Genomic DNA, 17,579 nt, shown 5'->3' with positions numbered 1-17,579 from the left:
AGAAAATATCATAATATTTAACAAACACTTAAAGTAGAGATTTTACTTCACAGAGAAAAAGAAGAAACAAGACTTTTCTCATATTGTCAGAAACTAGTTTACTCTTTTCAAACTCTGGAGCAAAATTTAAATCATAAAAGACAACATCATTGCATTAGTGGGATCTTATCTAACCCAAAATATCCATCATCAGGATCAGGATTAATCGTTATTTAATTGATGAGCGAGTGTGTGTTTGTGCATGTGTAACATTTATATGCTGCTTAATGGATTGCTCCAAGGCAAGGCAAGGCAAGGCAAGGCAAGGCAATTTTAATTATATAGCACCATTCATACACAAGGCAATTCAATGTGCTTTACAAGAGAAATACATTAAAAACAATAGATCATTAAAAACAAGAGCTAAAGCAAGAAAATAAATAGTTAAAAACAGTGCAGAAAATGCATTTAAAAAGCAAACATAAAGCAAAAGCAACAGCAGACAAATATAAAAACAATAGCTACAGATTATCCTAACAATAAGTTACATATCTAGTTCACTGGTAAGCTGCAGTAAATACTAGTAATGTTTTAAGCCCTGATTTAAATGAGTTGACAGTTTCAGCCGACCTCAGATATCCTGGAAGTTTGTTCCACAGGAGGGGAGCATAGAAACTAAAGGCTGCTTCACCTTGTTTGGTTTTGATCCTGGGAACACTGAGTAAACCTGTTCCAGATGATCTGAGGGCTCTGGATGCTTCATAACGTACAAGTATATCAGAGATGTATTTAGTCCCAAGACTATTTAGTGCTTTATAGACAAGTAACAAAATTTTAAAGTCTATCCTTTGACACACAGGAAGCCAGTGCAGTGACTTAAGCACTGGTGTAATGTGCTCCACTCTCTTGGTGTTGGTGAGGACTCTGGCAGCAGCGTTCTGGACGAGCTGCAGTTGTCTGATTGATTTTTTACTCAGGCCTGTGAAGACACCGTTACAATAATCCAACCTGCTGAAAATGAAAGCATGAACAAGTTTTTCTGTATCTTGTTTAGACAGAAATTCTTTTATTCTTGCTATGTTTTAAGGTGGTAGTAGGCTGATTTAGTAATTGTCTTAATGTGACTGTTGAAATTTAGGTCTGAGCCCAGAACTACACCAAGATTTCTGGCTTGATTTGTAGGTTTTAGTGTCATGGCGTCAAGGTGAGCACTGACTATTGATCTTTGTTCTTTGGGGCCAAAAACAACTATCTCAGTTTTGTCTGTGTTTAGTTGTAGAAAATTCTGGCACATCCATGTATTGATTTCGTCAATGCACTTATTTAGCAGATGTAGGGGACTGTAGTCATCTGGTGACACTGTTATGTAAAGTTGTGTGTCATCTGCATAAGTATGGTAGGAGATGTTATGATGTTCCATAATCTGAGCAAGAGGGAGCATATAGATGTTGAACAGAAGAGGCCCAAGAATGGACCCTTGAGGAACTCCACATGTAATTTTTGTTCGCACAGATTCATAATTGCCAAGTGACACAAAGAAATCCCTGTCTTGTAAATAAGATTTAAACCAATTTAGCACGGTGCCAGAAAGTCCCACAAAACTTTTCTAGTCTGTCAAGTAGGATCTTATGGTTGACTGTGTCGAATGCAGCACTGAGGTCCAGTAATACCAGAACCAACAAAGTTTCATTGTATAACACACAATGATTGTACAGGATCTAACTATCTTATAGTGCAATATAATAATAACTTATTCTAGGCTGTATCAGCCCGACTGGATTTCCATCATACTTTAACTCTTTGGCCGGTATGATTGTGAATGATGGTATTAAATTTCATTATATGTGGTATTTAAAAGGTCATCACAGTACAAGCCACATATCAAACTAGAAAAGCACTCGGAGAACGCAGACCTCCGCCAAGCAGCTCGGATTTCCAGCCATTTTATTATTTTATCCACTTTGCTTCAACCGATCACCACTCAAATTTTATCATCTGTTCCTTGTCCCATTATCAACTTTTCCTGAAAATTTCATCAAAATCCGTTCAGAACTTTTTGAGTTATTTTGCAGACAAACAAACAGACAAACAGACCAACACCGGTGAAAACATAACCTCCTTGGTGGACGTAATGATGGTATTCCTTAAAACCACTAAAAAACATTCTTCAATTATATGTTGCCACAATGCAGTTAGCCTCTCAATAAAGAGACTAATAAGTTAAAACAGTCTTTAAACCATTTAAAGGTTTAAAGGAGCCATGAATCACACCTAAATCCTAATTTACCCCCCATATTTCAATGTCAGCCTTCTCTCCGACTGTTGCCACCCTCTTATGACTCCTTAAAAGCACAACATGTCTATCAGCTTCCTCTAAACAGCTGCTGCAGCATAATTAAAGTGGTTTGATTTGGTGTGAATGTTTTATTTGCACACAGTAAGGATCCTTCCACTCAAAGACCTCAAAACACAAGATAATAATCTAAATATTAGACTTTTTGTGACTCATGGTGTGCACAGTTTGCTCCTTAATCTGTTAACTCTCTCTGTAACTCTCTTATTGACTTTTACACATTTTTAGGACGTAAACAGACAACGGCGTCAACTCTGGTACTTTGTGAGGAGGCTGAAACTCCTCTAGACTCAGAGCACCAGCTAAACACTCTCCCTGTGTAATATGAATGCTGCAGCAGCTGTGTGTAGAGGCATCCTGCGTTTTTTAATTTACAAAAAGCAGCCATTGACCTCCAGTCATTTTGCTCTCCTCTGTAAAGCCAGCTGTCTGTTTGTACGAGCCTCCGTCCTTCTCTCTTAATTACAACTGTTGCATAAGAGGGTGATCATTTTCACCCAATCTGCCGACAGATTCACCAACTGCATCCGCTAACTGCTAATTGGTGGGCAGGCGGTGCCAAATTGTGCTGCAGCCTGGAGACATTTTAGCCTGAAATATACAGCAGAAATGTATGTAGACCATCTCAAAGCACATTTAGTTAAGCCGTTGGGGGAGGAGGGATATCTAGGCACAGGTTCAATAAATAGCTGGTTGAAAATCAACGAAATATCCCTTTAATTGTATAAATTAGCCTAGCGACTAGCGAACTTCTTTCTTCTCGTATAAAGCCAGGGACAACAGCAACATTTAACAAATGTAACGTTACAAAATTCAGCTCCATTTCAACTCACAAGGTTCACTGACAAAACAACTGTCTTATACTAAACACGTTTTCCAAACAAATATAACATGCTAACGTTACTAGCACAAGCCAGTGGCATTTTACATCGTATAAATTAGCGTAGCGATGAGCAGAGATTTCCTCTGCTCATATGAAGCCAGGATAAATCACATACAAAATGCTATTTTTGTGGAGGCTTTATTGTCTCCACAATTTATCGCTTTCTTATGTGTGAAATTAAGTAAATAAAAGTTTAGTTTCAGACTTGGATTATACTGCATGAGTTGTGTTTGTAAGTTTGTAAACAGATGTTGTGATATAGTTTTGCCTTGTTAAATGCTGACCCCTATGACTTTAATTCATCAAGATTTTTCTTTCACAAAATTGTTTAGAAAAACTGTTTTCTAAACAATTTAATGTAACACTGGGTGAGTTATTGATTTTCAAATGGTCTTTTGGGTGTTGAAGTGTACCTTTAAGTTTACTGTTTCACTCAAGTGTTTGTGTGTTTTAGATATCAATGTGTTGTTTTAGTCTTTAACTTGAACTCCGATCATTTTAAATCATACCTGTTTCTGCTGCTGCACTTTGCCAAACAATTATTTACATTCCGAATTGCGAAGGAAGTTTTCTTTTTCTTCTCTGACTCATTGAGCCTCGCCAACGCAGCTCCACACTGAGCTTGGCGAGTTGTGTGTCCCCATGTCTATTTATACACCCGTGTGGGCTGGCTCGCCCACGCTCAGTTGTACAAACTCACACTCTCGATTATTGCACTCACCGCCAAAAAATCCAAATAGGACGCTCCTTCAAAGGCAGAGCCGTCCGTGTCAAAAAGGAATCAGGACTCTCTGTGTCATAATTACGCATTTGATGTAATTGCCAGTTTGACAGGAAGCATTTGTGTGTCTTTACAGGAAGTGTATGTGGGGACGGAGACCATCTGCACTGTGGATGGGCTCCACTTCAACAGCACATACAAGTCCAGAGTGAAGGCCTTCAATGCCAGCGGAGTGGGCCAGTACAGCAAGACACTGATCATGCAGACCTCTGAAAGTACGTTCAGCATCATCATCCTCTCCTCTTCCTCCTCCTACTAACATGACTGTATATCTTTTAAGATAAAAATACACTCTCTTCAGTCAGTGTTTGGAGGGAAGTTGTCATTTTCTACAAAGTTAAAATCCAGAAAGAGCTCAAGACTCAAGTCTGTTTTTGCCAAAGGAAGAGGCTTATTAGTTATTAGTGGTATCAACTCAGCTGCCTTCATAGATTTGTTATTAATTAATCAGATTTATGGACAGTATTTATCTACACTTGTCAAAGCAGTTCATCTGAGGTAGATCTAGGCTGATTTATCTGCAGATAAGTGCCAAGAAATGCCAAAACAGTGTCATTTCAAGCTTTGAGTTTTATTTATTTAACCTTTATTTAACCAGGTCGTCCCATTGAGGTTGAAAATCTCTTTTACAAGAGAGACCTGGCCGAGGCAGCAGCTAATCCAATTAGCAATATGAATGGCTAAGTTTCACTTGTGTACTTTTGTCGGACCAAACTGAGAGCAGACAGGTCTCTTATTTACTCCATCCACGAGTGTCTTTATTATCTGTAAGCTTTCTTGCTAGAAGCTTATCTTGCTACCAGATAATGGCTGCTACCTCACTGGTTTGGAACAGCTGACGAAGTTGTTGTATGTGCACTGAAAACACAGTCGTTGAGTCAGTCACAATGTGTTCCTGACCACCTCTGGGGGCAGTTTGGCCGATCACAGTCTGTCCTCAGTTCATTTTGGGAACATTTCCACCTGTACCTTCAAACACTATGGGATTTCAATCCAATCACCTAAAATGCATTTTAATGCGGGGTGTAAAGAGGATCATAGGTCCCATATACATCCTGCATTAAAACGCATTTTAGATGATTGCACTCATGTAGTACTTGACCATGGACGTATAAGTGTTAATGCACCCAAAACACATTGTGGACGGATTGTGATCCAATCAACCAGACCACCTCTGGAGGTTGTCAGGGATGCACTGTGACCACACTGAACACAAGTGTAAATGCAACTGTATTTTAAATCCACATACAACAACTACTTGGGTGGAGAAATGTAGAAGGCCTAAGGGAGACTGTTCCAGATCACTGAGGTTCCCTCACCTGTTGCCGAAGCTGCAGGGCGCGTGGTGGTCTCTTTCTCATCTGATGCTAACACTGCTGTGGTGTAAGTGTCATCTGTGATGTATTCCACCTGTCAGTCACTGTCTTTACAGTCAGGTAGGCATGTTTCATCCTCGTCAACCTCGCTGTTTCCTTCTAAATCTTCCAGACTGGCTCAGACATATTTAACACAGAAAACTAAGGACTAGGAAATATTTGTTTTATTTTTACACTAATATTGTCTCTGAAAGTGCAGAAACTAATATGCTGTGCACCCTATATGAAATTGTAACTTAAGAACAATTTCTTAAAACAACATTTTTTAAAAGTTCTTATAATAGTTGTTGACAGGCGGGGGCGGGACTTGTTTTGATCTCAGTGTGGACACTGGAGACACATATTAATACCAGATATAAATGTAATCAGGTCATACCTAGATACAAGCTGGATATGAGAAACATTTTAATGCAAAGAGGGTCATAGTGTCCAAAAAGACCAGAGCAGGAAATAAGAAGGTGTATGCAAGTGAAGATGAAGTTATTTTGGTGCATTAACACCTCTACTTTCATGTGGACAAACACTATGGGATTGCAGTTCAATCACCTAAAATGCATTTTAATGCAGGGTGTATATGGGAACTATGATCCTCTTTACACTCTGTATTAAAATGCATTTTGGGTGATTGGATTCCCATCCCATAGTGTTTGACCACATGAAGGTACAGGTGGAAATGCACCCAAAACGCACTGAGGACAGATTGTGATCAGCCAAACTGCCCCAGAGGTGGTCAGGAACACACTGTGACCACACTGAATACAAGTATGAAAACAGTATTTTTTCTATTCACATATAACAACTTTGTATGTAACCATGCGCGGCTGTTGCAAACCAGGAAGGTAGCAACCGTTATGCGGTAATAAGCTACTAGCAAGAAAGCAGCAGCAGAGCTTATAGATATTCAAAGCACTTGTGGATGGAGTAAAAAAGAGACCTGTCTGCTCTCACTTCTGTCCGATGAAAGTATCCAGGTGAAACTTAGCAGTTCATATTGAAACCAAGCCATTTATGAAACAATGGCTACACAAATGGTGGAAAACAGCCACAACAGCTCTGTTGTTTGAGCTGGACAGTGCGATTGGATCTCAATGTGGACACTGGAGACTCATATTAATATCAGGTGTAAATGTAATCAGGTTAAATCATATCTAGATACAATCTGGATATGAGACCGTATATTCAAGTGAGGACACACAGTGTAAAAAAACAAAATATAAAGCTATAAGATGAAGAAAAAGCCACTGTGCACTGATTTGGCTTCTCTGCAGCTGTTCCAAAGTGAAGCAGAAGGATGTGATTAAATATACATCTCCACTGCCAACACTGACATCAGTTTGTCACAGTTATCTCTGCGTGTTTCATATTTTTAAGCACTAATGCTTCTCCAAATACCTGCCACATGTTTGTTACTGCGTCTCTGTGTTTCCCAGGTGTTGTAACACTTTTTTTCTCTCTTTGGTGTTGTTATCATGCCCAAATATTTTAGCTTGACACACTTTTTTTGCATGACTAGATTGATATCGTATTGGATTTATGACTGACCGTGACGTTGTGCTCTAGCAAACAGCTGGCAGGTATTTTATCGTCGGTCTATTAACAGTGATAATGTAGTGTGGTAGTTGTTGTCACATCATGAGATCACAGACCGGAGTCTCGGCTCAGTTTCCTTCTTCTTTTTGGGAGTGAAGCGTTCATTAACTGCAAATCAATTTTGACTGAACTCACAGAGATCTTAAGAATAATAAATTGTTGCTGCCAGACTAAAGCCTTGCATCTTCTGAAAGACAACTTCTTAGAAATTTACGGGGGAAGAGAACTTATTTAACCACTTCCTCTGCATTTTTTTTTCTCATTTCAGATTGAAAACCGTGCATTTTGACTTTTTAATTATGGGTTTCAAAGGGATTTCAAAGAGCCGAGGGCCATCAAACTTCCGCATCCTCTTTTATCCTTCATGTAACGCCAAAATAATAACAGTAAAAGCCTACAAAATATCACTCGCAAGGTTTTAACCCAAAAGCGGCAGCAGGATGTGGATTCTGTGAGAGGGTGTGTTTGAGCTTTTAAACCAGGTACATCCAGTAGCAGCTGCAATAATCCACCCATGTGCTTGCTTTCCCATTAGTTAAATGCTGCTCTGCACACAGGGAAGCTTGTCATCCATCAGTGGACCCGAAAGACCCTGACAGCCTCCCTATACCTGACAGACAGAGCGCTCAGCAGCTGTGACAAAGTGCACTAACCACTGAGTGTTTTTGCAGAGATCTGACGTCCTGCGCCCGGACCAGCTTTGATTTTGTCAGTTTTATTTCCCACATGAAAAGAAGCAACTATCAGAACTTTCTCTTTGCTTTCAGCTTGTTCTTTTATGTTTCTCCTAATCTGGTTCTAGGAACTCTTTGCTTTTGTTTTTGGGATCTCCTCTGTGGTGTTTGAACCAGCTTCCCTGATCAAACTTGCTTTCTACCCTCTCCTCCACCCCTCCCGACCCCTCTACACTCTCCGCTTCACTGCTTCGCGACACTCTCCCCTCTTTCCTTTCTCCCCTTTTTCCTTTCTTCCTCTCCTCCTTCCCTTTCATTCCACATTTCAGCTGGACTCCCTCCATGTGATATTCAGTCTATAGGCACAGGTATGGACGGCTCTCATTGCTGACCACTCTAATCCCGCCTGTTGCCATTTGTCATCAGTGCAGTGCTTCACTCTCAAACCAGCAGGTGGGCAGTTTGCTGCTCTGTGGGCTGCACTTATTAAACGTTTGATACAGTCTTCTAATAAACGTCTTTGTTTTATTTCCTTTGGGAAATAAAGCCATGCAATGAAACTTTAGTGCACATAGTGACACCTGTGAAAGATGGTGGACAAGCACGTCCAGTGGAGCCCATATAAAGCACAAACACCCATCTGTTAAACTCCCATAGTTCTCTCTGTAGAGTATAAATCTATGTTAATATAGTTTCAACCCTGAGTCAAACAGTTTGCAAAGTTGTTAGCGTTTGATTTAGCCTGCTTGGAGTGTAACGTGTAGCAAGAGCTCACTGAGAGTTAAAGGGTCAGCTCACCCAAATTACAAAAACAAAACAATCCTTATCATATCAGTCCATGCTAAGGTTTTAAATCTACATCAGTTACTCACCCTATGTTATGTTCAGTCGATAAAGAAAGGTTTGTTTTTCTTGCATGCCTCCATTGAAAATACTTCATGAGTTTAAGTCACATCTAACAACATCAAAACGACATAAAAACATCAGTTTATTAACTCTCACACAACTTGTGCAGCATGATCCAAGTCTAATTTATCCAGTCGTATGCTCAGTAACTCCCAAACAGACAGTCCTTACCGATGGGGAACTGAACTAAAAGTCAAACTCATCTATGCTCTCTTCAAAGCCAGATCCCATTGGAAAAAAAAAATAAGTTTACCTAACTGAACACAGGAGCTGCTGGTCTACTGCTGCCTCAATATAAGTTAGTTTCTTTGTGTTATTGTGTGACTTCAGTGAGTCCAAACTGACCCGTTAAAACACAGAAGTAGCACAATCACACAAACAAACAAAGTGATCGAGGCAGCAGTAGACCAGCAGCTCCTGTGTTCAGCTACATAAAATTACTGTTTTTGTCAATGGAGTCTGGCTTTGAAGAGAGCATTTATCAGTTACACTTTAGATTTCCCACTGGAAAGGTCTGTATGTTTAGGAAGTACTGAGCATACGACTGGATAAATGACACCTGAATTATACTGCACGAGTTGTGTGAGTTTGTAAATGTTTTGATGCCATTTTGCTGTTGTTAAATGTAGACTCCTATGACTCAAATTCATCAAGATCTTTCAGATTCTCAGTTCACGGTGGAGGCATGTGAGTAAAAACAAAGTTTTCTTCACAAATTCAAGGTAACACGGTCTGAGTAATTGATATACAGATAGTCATTGAGAGGGTGAAGTGTTCCTTTTGTTTTGTTTTGTTTTGTTTTGCCACTTGGGGGCAGCACAACATTGACATGTCATCCTGTAAAGTTCAGTTGGCTAACATTACCAGATAGTTACATATTGACACTTTTATCAGACACAGAACAATATTATCAGTCAGCTGGAGCCATGTTTCTGTTTACATGGTGAATGTGATCCATTATGACCGACCACTCCACTGATAAACACCAAAAGATGCAGCTTAAAGCTTCAGAAACTGTGAGTAATTTGGATTGAAGCTTTTAAAAAATTTCATTTTCATTTTGGGTGATCTGTCCCTTTATGATAATAGAGATAAATGATAAATGATAAATTACATTTAAAAAGTCCACTTACTGTTCTTTTTATCTGATTAACAATTAATTTAGTACCTGGATGTAATTAACTCCACCCGTCTGGTGTTCCAAGCTGGTCAAAACAAGCGCCAATTATCATTTTCAGACTGTCTGACGCAGGTGTGATATTATAGATATTATTAAGATTATTAGAATTAAGTTATTAGTTAAGTCATAGAGTATAATAAGAATTATAAATCATAAGTTTTTACAGTGTAACTTCACTTAATTTAACCTCCAGATTCATGTCACCTTTGTAAAGTCATCATCATCGCATCAGGTCCTGCAGTCACTGACGTTACTGATGCTGAACAACAGTGTGTGTGTAACTCTTCCTGTGTGTGTGCACAGTTGCCTGGTTCACCTTTGACCCTGCCTCCGCTCACCCGGACATCATCCTCTCCAACGACAACCTGACCGTGTCGTGCAACAGCTACGACGACAGGGTGGTCATGGGTACCTCTGCTTTCTCCCGCGGCGTTCACTACTGGGAAATGACCATCGATCGCTACGACAACCACCCTGACCCAGCCTTTGGGATCGCACGGGCCGACGTGCTGAAGGATGTGATGCTGGGGAAGGACGACAAGGCCTGGGCTATGTATGTGGACAACAACCGCTCCTGGTTCATGCACAACAACTCGCACACCAACAGGTAGGGGATCAGATTCAGATGCAGGCAGGTGTTTGGAAAAGTCATTATATAGATCAGTGGTTCCCAACTGGTGGGTCACGGTCCAAAAGTGGGTCGCAGGTCTATTCTGAATGGACCAAAAGTGACATGGAAATGTGTCATGTTTGTAAAAAAAAAATCAAATGAAAATAAACATTTGAAACATTTTAGACATTATGTACAGTAAGATGGATAAAAACAGTACATTATTACTGACATGAAAAACACTTTTAGCAGTAGAACAGCATTTTTAGTAACAATTTTAATTACCGAGTTTGTCCGGTCTATAAATTAGATGAGAGATCCATCCCTGGTGTCAGATTTCTCTCCTCTCACGTATGTCGAGGGTCAGGTTTAGCAAAATTTTGAGCAAAAACAGTTCAGATAAATATATCTCAATCAGGAGGGACTCCTTTTTATAGTGAAAAGAATATTTATTAAGAATGAAAACCGTGAAAAGTCTTTGGCGATTAGACCCCATCGAGTTTGTATGATTAAAGGAGGGTGATGAATCCAAAGTCAAATAGGAAACCCCCCCAAGGGTCGAGACGCCCCAATAGCATTTTTATAAGTGATCAGGGTCACAAAAATGTTGGGAACCACTGGTGTAATCTGAAACTTCTTAATATACTATCTTAATGTGAAAAGCAACAAGCTGTGAAATAAATTTCGTCGAGTAAGAAAAAACAGTGTTTGCCTCTGAAATCTTATGAAGCAGAAAGAAAGATTTACCACAAATGAACATCTGTCATATCTCCAGTTAATTTCTCTCTGTGCGACCTCTGTGCAGGACGGACGGTGGCATCGGTAAAGGAGCTACAATAGGAGTTCTGCTGGACTTCTCACGCGGGATCCTCATCTTCCTCATCAATGATGAGCAGCAGGGTCCTGTGGCTTTTGAATCCTTAGAGGGCATCTATTACCCCGCTCTCAGCCTCAACCGAAACGTCCAGGTACAGAATGATACTGTGGCAACATATCTGTGATTAATGTGGCAATTTAAAACCTTAAAGGGACAGTTCACCCCCAATGTAAAGTTTTTAATTTGGGGGTGAACTGTCCCTGTGATGATGTTCTCGTGCTGAGACAAATTTCTGGACCACAAAACATATTGCACATTATAAAATGATGATTACTTTATTCAAACACTACAAACTCCATAGCATATTAGTTTCATATACTGATGAGGTGCTAATTTAGAGGTGCACTTCCACAGAGTCAGGGGACTCATGAGAGTCTCCAAGCTAAAGCTGAGACTTTCTTAGACTTTAAAAAGATTGCTCCAGAGATATAAAAGATGTCATCCAACTGACTAACACGCCTTGTGATGAGTAAACTGAACTTCACATGTAAAATTGGTGGATTGCTCCTTTAAAATGTCCATGTTTGCTGCAAAATGTAAAATATTGGAAAAAAATGTGTCAGCATTAAGTATTTCAGTTAGGTCTTATTGCATTATTCAGCATCTTGAAATACATCACAGCTATTATTATCAGTAATAAAAACATTTTACCTTTATTTCACATTAAGTGGTCAGGAGCAGCTTTGTCGGCTCTAAAACAGCTCCTGAGGGTCTGTTTTACAGATTCACCATCCCCGAGCAGCGCTGCAGGCTACAACAGAGGTTTTTACTTGTAGGTCAACAAAGTATTGTACGACTACTGTTATTATTCATTAAAACTGCTTTCCCAAGTTTTACAAATGTGGGCTCAGAGGATTAAACCATGAAAGAGGAAGCTTCAAAGACTCAACAACAGTTAGTAGCTTTGAATTCCTTATTGCTCTCAGCCAGTTCTCTCATTTTTAATGCCGTCTCTGGGTGATGAAAGCAAAGCGCCTCCAAGACAAAAACACTTCACTCACTGAGGGAACAGTTTAACAGCTCCACCTGCAGGCAGGAAAATAAATCGAACCACTTTGCCTCTATGATTTATTAACCCGTATATTTGTGTGTAAATCTGTTTCTCTTCAGGTCACACTGCACACCGGTCTACCCATCCCTGATTTCTACACTCCCGGGGAGGCAGATCCCAACGGCTCTGTGTGCTGAAGACTCACCACCACCCTCACCGGCTGGGGAAAACTTCTTCAGGATTTCCCAGAATTCATCCTGCCAGTCAATAACTATGATCCAACCCTCCCCTACCCCGCCTCCTCTTGTCCCCCTGACCGACTGACCCCCTGACTCTCTGTAAGAGGCCCCATCCAGCGCTGAGCCATGCCTTTATCATGCCTAAACCTTGGACACTTGGACCATCTGCAGGACAAAAATGGACGTGCTTTGCAATGTGTACCTTGTATTTTGACGTGATACATATAATTGAAGAAGGTGATATACCGTTGGAAAATAATCTCAAGATGATGGACTTGGCCTGAAGGAGTAGTTTTGGAAAATACTCTTATGTGCTTTCTTGCAGAGAGTTAAATAAGAAGACACCACTATCACGTCTGTACGCTAAATAAGAAGCTACTGTTAGCAGTTGGTTAGCTTAGCTTAGCACAAAGACTGGAAACGGGGGGAAACAGCTAGCCTTGCTCATTATATCTCATTTGTTTAATATGTACAAAGACAGAAGTGTAAAAATAACATTTTGCGGTTTCATGGGCACAAAACATATTCTCGGCAAGAAAGGCAAATAAGCATATTTCCTAAAATATTGAACTATTCCTTTAATGGAAGGAGTTTGTTTTGTAAATGAGTCGACTTAGAAAAAGTAGCCCCCCTTCATGCATTCAACATACTCTTCATTCTTATCCTTCTTTCTTATAAAATATCTTGTATGTTACTTTTCCTGCCATCGATCATAAACATCCTCACACATCTTACACACCAGGGGGAGCATGAGAGGTCGTCTTTTGTGTGTCTTCGTGAACGTGCGGGAGGTGGACGGGTCAGCAGCTGCAATGATCCCTGGACGAGAGCAATAGTCCGACTGTCAGCCGCGTCACTGTTGTATCCTCATCCTTGTACATGAGGCGCTTTTCTTAGTGGCTTAGCTCATGTGATCCTTCTGTATCGTCTGTAAAAATGAAAAAAAAAATAGTGTATAAAATGCTCCTGGAAGTGAGGCCTTCATGCAGCCTTTCTCTGTGGTGCAGCTCTCAGAACAGGGGGGATGAATTTTGGTGTAATGTATCATAAAAGCGAGCGATTCTGTGCATTCAAGTGTGTTGAAAGTGGGTTAAAGATGATGACTGTGAAGCTCTTTGAATAAGGTGCTACAGCAGCTCGCTTCATTCTGGCTTTTTTTACTGTAAGTGACTGGATCCTGGTAGTTTTGTAATATTGTTATTGAAATGATCTATTACAAAGAGGTGTATAGCTAAATAAGTTATTGATGTTCAGAGTTTTTTCAATGAGAATTCATCATTGTTCCTTTATTTGATGTATAGTTATTACAGAAGGAAAGAAACTGAATCTTATTTGTCGCTTTAAAAATGTAGTTTGGAGTTTGCTCTCGAACTGAAGAGGCTTTTCAGTGATCATGAGAACCAGTTTATGTCCGACTAAAGCAACAGGAAAGGTGGTGATGTACTGGGACGTTCTTGTGGCATCACATTCAGGCAACAGTCTCCTCGACAGGCAACAACTACGCCATGCTAGCCGCTGTGTGATGCTGTACTTAGCCATGCTAAATGCTAATGCTAGCATGCTGACATGCTCACAAGACAATACTAACGTTGTTTTATAACAGCTATATTTTTACCATGTCCACCATCTAGTTTAGCATGCTAGCATGCTAACATTTCCTAATGTGCAGTATAAAGAAAGTACAGCTGAGGCTGATGGGGATGTCTTCAGTTTTGGAGGTATTTTATCATTATTAAAAGTAAAACATTAAAGTGATGGTGGGGCTGGAAACAAACATTAAGTAATCCCCAGGGTTATTACAATTTAACCTCTAAGGGACATGAATGTCTGCACCAAATTACATGGTAATCCATCCAAGAGTTGTTGAGATATTTCACTCAAAACCACAAACGTAGAACTCATGATGGCACCAGAAGAAAAGTTAGTGAATCACTAAAGTCATTAGGAATTATCCTCTGGGAATACTGAATGTCAGTACAAAATTTTGTGCCAATCCAACTGGTAAATATCAAGATGGCTCACAGGATAAGTAAGACAACTTCCACCAGCTGGTGGCACCAGAGGAAAAGTCAGGGGATCACAAAGGTCATTAGGATTCATCCTCTGAGGACAATGAATGTTGTACAAAATAATGTGCCAATCCAACTGGTAAAGTAGATTTGAGATATCTCACAAAGTACGTTAAAACCTGCTGGTGGCACCAGAGAAAAAGTGAGGGAATGTAGAGAAGTCTTCAGGGTTCATCCTCTGGAAACCGTGAGTGTCAGTACAACATTTTATGGCAATCCAACATACAGTTGTTGTTTTTTTTATATTTTGCCAAAACCACATATATGGACCTCATGGTGGCACTAGAGGAAAAGGTCAAGGGATCACCAAAGTCATTAGGGTTCATTCTCTGGGGACCATAAATGATTGTAAGATATTTGGTGTCAATCCAATTGGTAGATATTGAGATATCTAACAGAATAAGTGAGAACTTTGACAGAAAAGTCAGGAATGAAGAGAAGAATGTAGGGTTCATCCTCTGAGAACCACAAGTGTTAGTATGACATTTTATGGCAATCCAACCAAAAATTGTGGAAATATTTCACCCAAACCCACTTATGGAGGAAAAGTCAGGGGATCACCAACGTCATTAGGATGTATTCTCTGGGGACCATGAACGTCTGTAAAATATTTGGTGACAATCCAACTGGTCTATATTGAGATATTTCACAGTGCTCACAGTCTCAAAGACTCACAGATATCTCAGAGTTCTCACATAAGTGAAAACCTTGACCTTTCAGGGGTGCTAGAGCAAAAGTCAAGGATTAAGAGAAGTCTGTAAGGTTCGTCCTCTGAGAACCATGAGTATCCACATAAAATTCCATGGCAGCCCACCAAACGTTGTGAGATATTTCCCTCAAAACCACAAAAATGAAACTTGTGGTGGCATTAGAGGAAAGTACGATTCATCTTCTGGGGGCCATGAACATCTGTACAAAATGTTAAAGCAATCCCTCCAGGAGTTGTTGAGATATTTCCAGCCAAGCCACTAGCATGGCAAAAAAAAACTAACAGGATTCAAAATGTAGAGAGGTCACTGTAAGGAAACTGTTGCCCTTCAAGTTGCCCAGAAACATTTCCCTGTGCATTGTCGCCCTGAGACATACCGTACATGTCTAGCATACATATAAGGTGCTATCCTGTGTTTGAGCTTCATGGGTGTGCCTTTTCCCCTTTTCGATACCCATAAGATTTATGAAACTTTGCTACAAACTCGAGTCATTGCTTCGGCAGAGTCAACTGTAACATCTGTGATGCCTGACTTCACCTGCTGCTACATATTTTTTCTATCGGCAAAAAGGGCAAACTCAACAACAACCATTTTTGTTATGGATATAATAACCACAGTATTGAAGGGACTGCTACAGTCAGGTGTCTTTCTTATCTTTATACATCCTTTCTTTTCTCTATTCCCCTGGGGTAACACTGATTGTAAATTATCTGGGGCTGATACATGGCTGCTAAAACGGCTGCACAAATATAATTCTCAGTATGATATGTGCATGTGTGCTGGCAATGATCAACCAGACGACTGCAGCAATCAGCAAGTTGCACGGCCTTTGATGCGAGGCTGGATTCAAGCTTTGATTTATGCAATGTTTAATTGGCAGTTTTTCAAGGTAAGCCTTTTGTGCGGGCCGTAATTATAATAATACAAAACCAGCCCATTAAGCAGAGGGTCACTGAGTGGCGAGACCTTCTTCTGACTTGAACAGAGATAAATGCAGCCATTATTGCGGCATTACGCAACCTCAGATTCTGGGACAAGTAGACAAAAATGGCTTTAATTCAGCAAAACAGCTCATTGAAGGGATTTTCCTTATGTTCAGTAGGAGATGACACACACCTCTGTCACACTTCAACACAGATTATCTTCTCATGGAACATTTTCTGTCTTTGATTGACAACATAAATGTGTGTTTCTGTACTGAACAGGCTGTGGATGTTAAAAACTGTGTGATTGTAACATTTATTATTTCTAAACCAGCCAAATACACTTAAATGATGTTAAACTTAGACCCGGGGATGATTTAAAGTCATACAGCCTCCTCAAACTTTTATGAATAGTTAAAAATGTACGCACAGTCGCTGGGCGACACTGGGTGTTATATATCCAAATGTACATACATATGTGCGTGTGAGTGTGTGTGAGTGTGTGTTTCCTGCATTATAACCTCATTTTATCTCCAAAGTGATTCTTTACGCCCTGTTTGACCCGAGGTGAATGTCTTCACTCGATATTATTATTTACAGTGATGCTGAGATGTCTATGGAGAATTTTACGAATATGAAATGAACATTGTTCTTTTGATTTTAACACAGTATGATTATTATGATTGTTATGATTATATGTCCGTCATTACCATATTACTGCTATTATTATGATGATCTGAAGTGTAATATGAGCCTCTGTGTTTTTTTGTATGTGTTAATATTCAATAAATAGGTGTCAACGATGTCTCATGTTGCCTGGAATGGTCTGTCTGATGTTTTCATACTGCAGCAGTGAAACAAAGAAGATTAAATTCATTTTCAAATGACACCTATCGACCACACGCAGGTAGCCTCCATTTAACTAATTATGTAGCTGTACCAGTGATGATTTGGGTGTGTCCTATTAAAGGGTGTGAGATCTGTTTTTGCAGCCACAGTAAATCTACATTCACAGGGCACTTTATTAGGTACACCTTGCTAGTACCAGGTGGGACCCCTTTTGCCCCCAGAACTGCCTTAATTCTTGGTGTCACAGATTCAACAAGGTGCTGGAAACATTCCTCAGAGATTTTGGTCCATATTGACATGATGACATCACACAGTTGCTGCAGATTTGTCGGCTGCACATCCATGATGAGAATCTCCCGTTCCACCACATCCCAAAGGTGCTCTATTGGCCTGAGATCTGGTGACTGTGGAGGCCATTGGAGTACAGTTACCTCATTGTCATTTTCAAGAAACCAGTTTGAGATGATGTGAGCTTTGTGACATGGTGCATTATCCTGCTGGAAGTAGCCATCAGAAGATGGGTACACTGTGGTCATAAAGGGATGGACATGGTCAGCAACAATACTCAGGTAGGCTGTGGTGTTTAAAC

General features: G+C 40.0%; 1 protein-coding gene across 2 annotated transcripts in view; it reads left to right on the top strand.

The window, feature by feature from the left end:
• The window catches only part of trim9 (tripartite motif containing 9), a 58,658-nt gene extending 41,719 nt beyond the window's left edge, over positions 1-16,939 (top strand). Inside the window, exons 7-11 of one of the 2 annotated variants that reach the window (XM_049595676.1) lie at positions 4,073-4,211; positions 7,966-8,004; positions 10,026-10,329; positions 11,138-11,300; positions 12,320-16,939. In XM_049595676.1, coding sequence (XP_049451633.1) covers positions 4,073-4,211; positions 7,966-8,004; positions 10,026-10,329; positions 11,138-11,300; positions 12,320-12,397 — 723 coding nt within the window. In that variant the 3' untranslated portion in view covers positions 12,398-16,939. The remainder of the gene's footprint in view (positions 1-4,072; positions 4,212-7,965; positions 8,005-10,025; positions 10,330-11,137; positions 11,301-12,319) is intronic. The other variant, XM_049595677.1, reaches the window with a different exon arrangement.
• The last annotated feature ends 640 nt before the right edge of the window (positions 16,940-17,579 follow it).

The sequence above is a fragment of the Epinephelus fuscoguttatus genome, linkage group LG14 (assembly GCF_011397635.1).
Source record: "Epinephelus fuscoguttatus linkage group LG14, E.fuscoguttatus.final_Chr_v1".
In the NCBI taxonomy this organism is placed as follows: domain Eukaryota; kingdom Metazoa; phylum Chordata; class Actinopteri; order Perciformes; family Serranidae; genus Epinephelus; species Epinephelus fuscoguttatus.
Note: the sequence above shows the minus strand (reverse complement) of the source record. Positions and strands in the feature narration are given on the sequence as shown.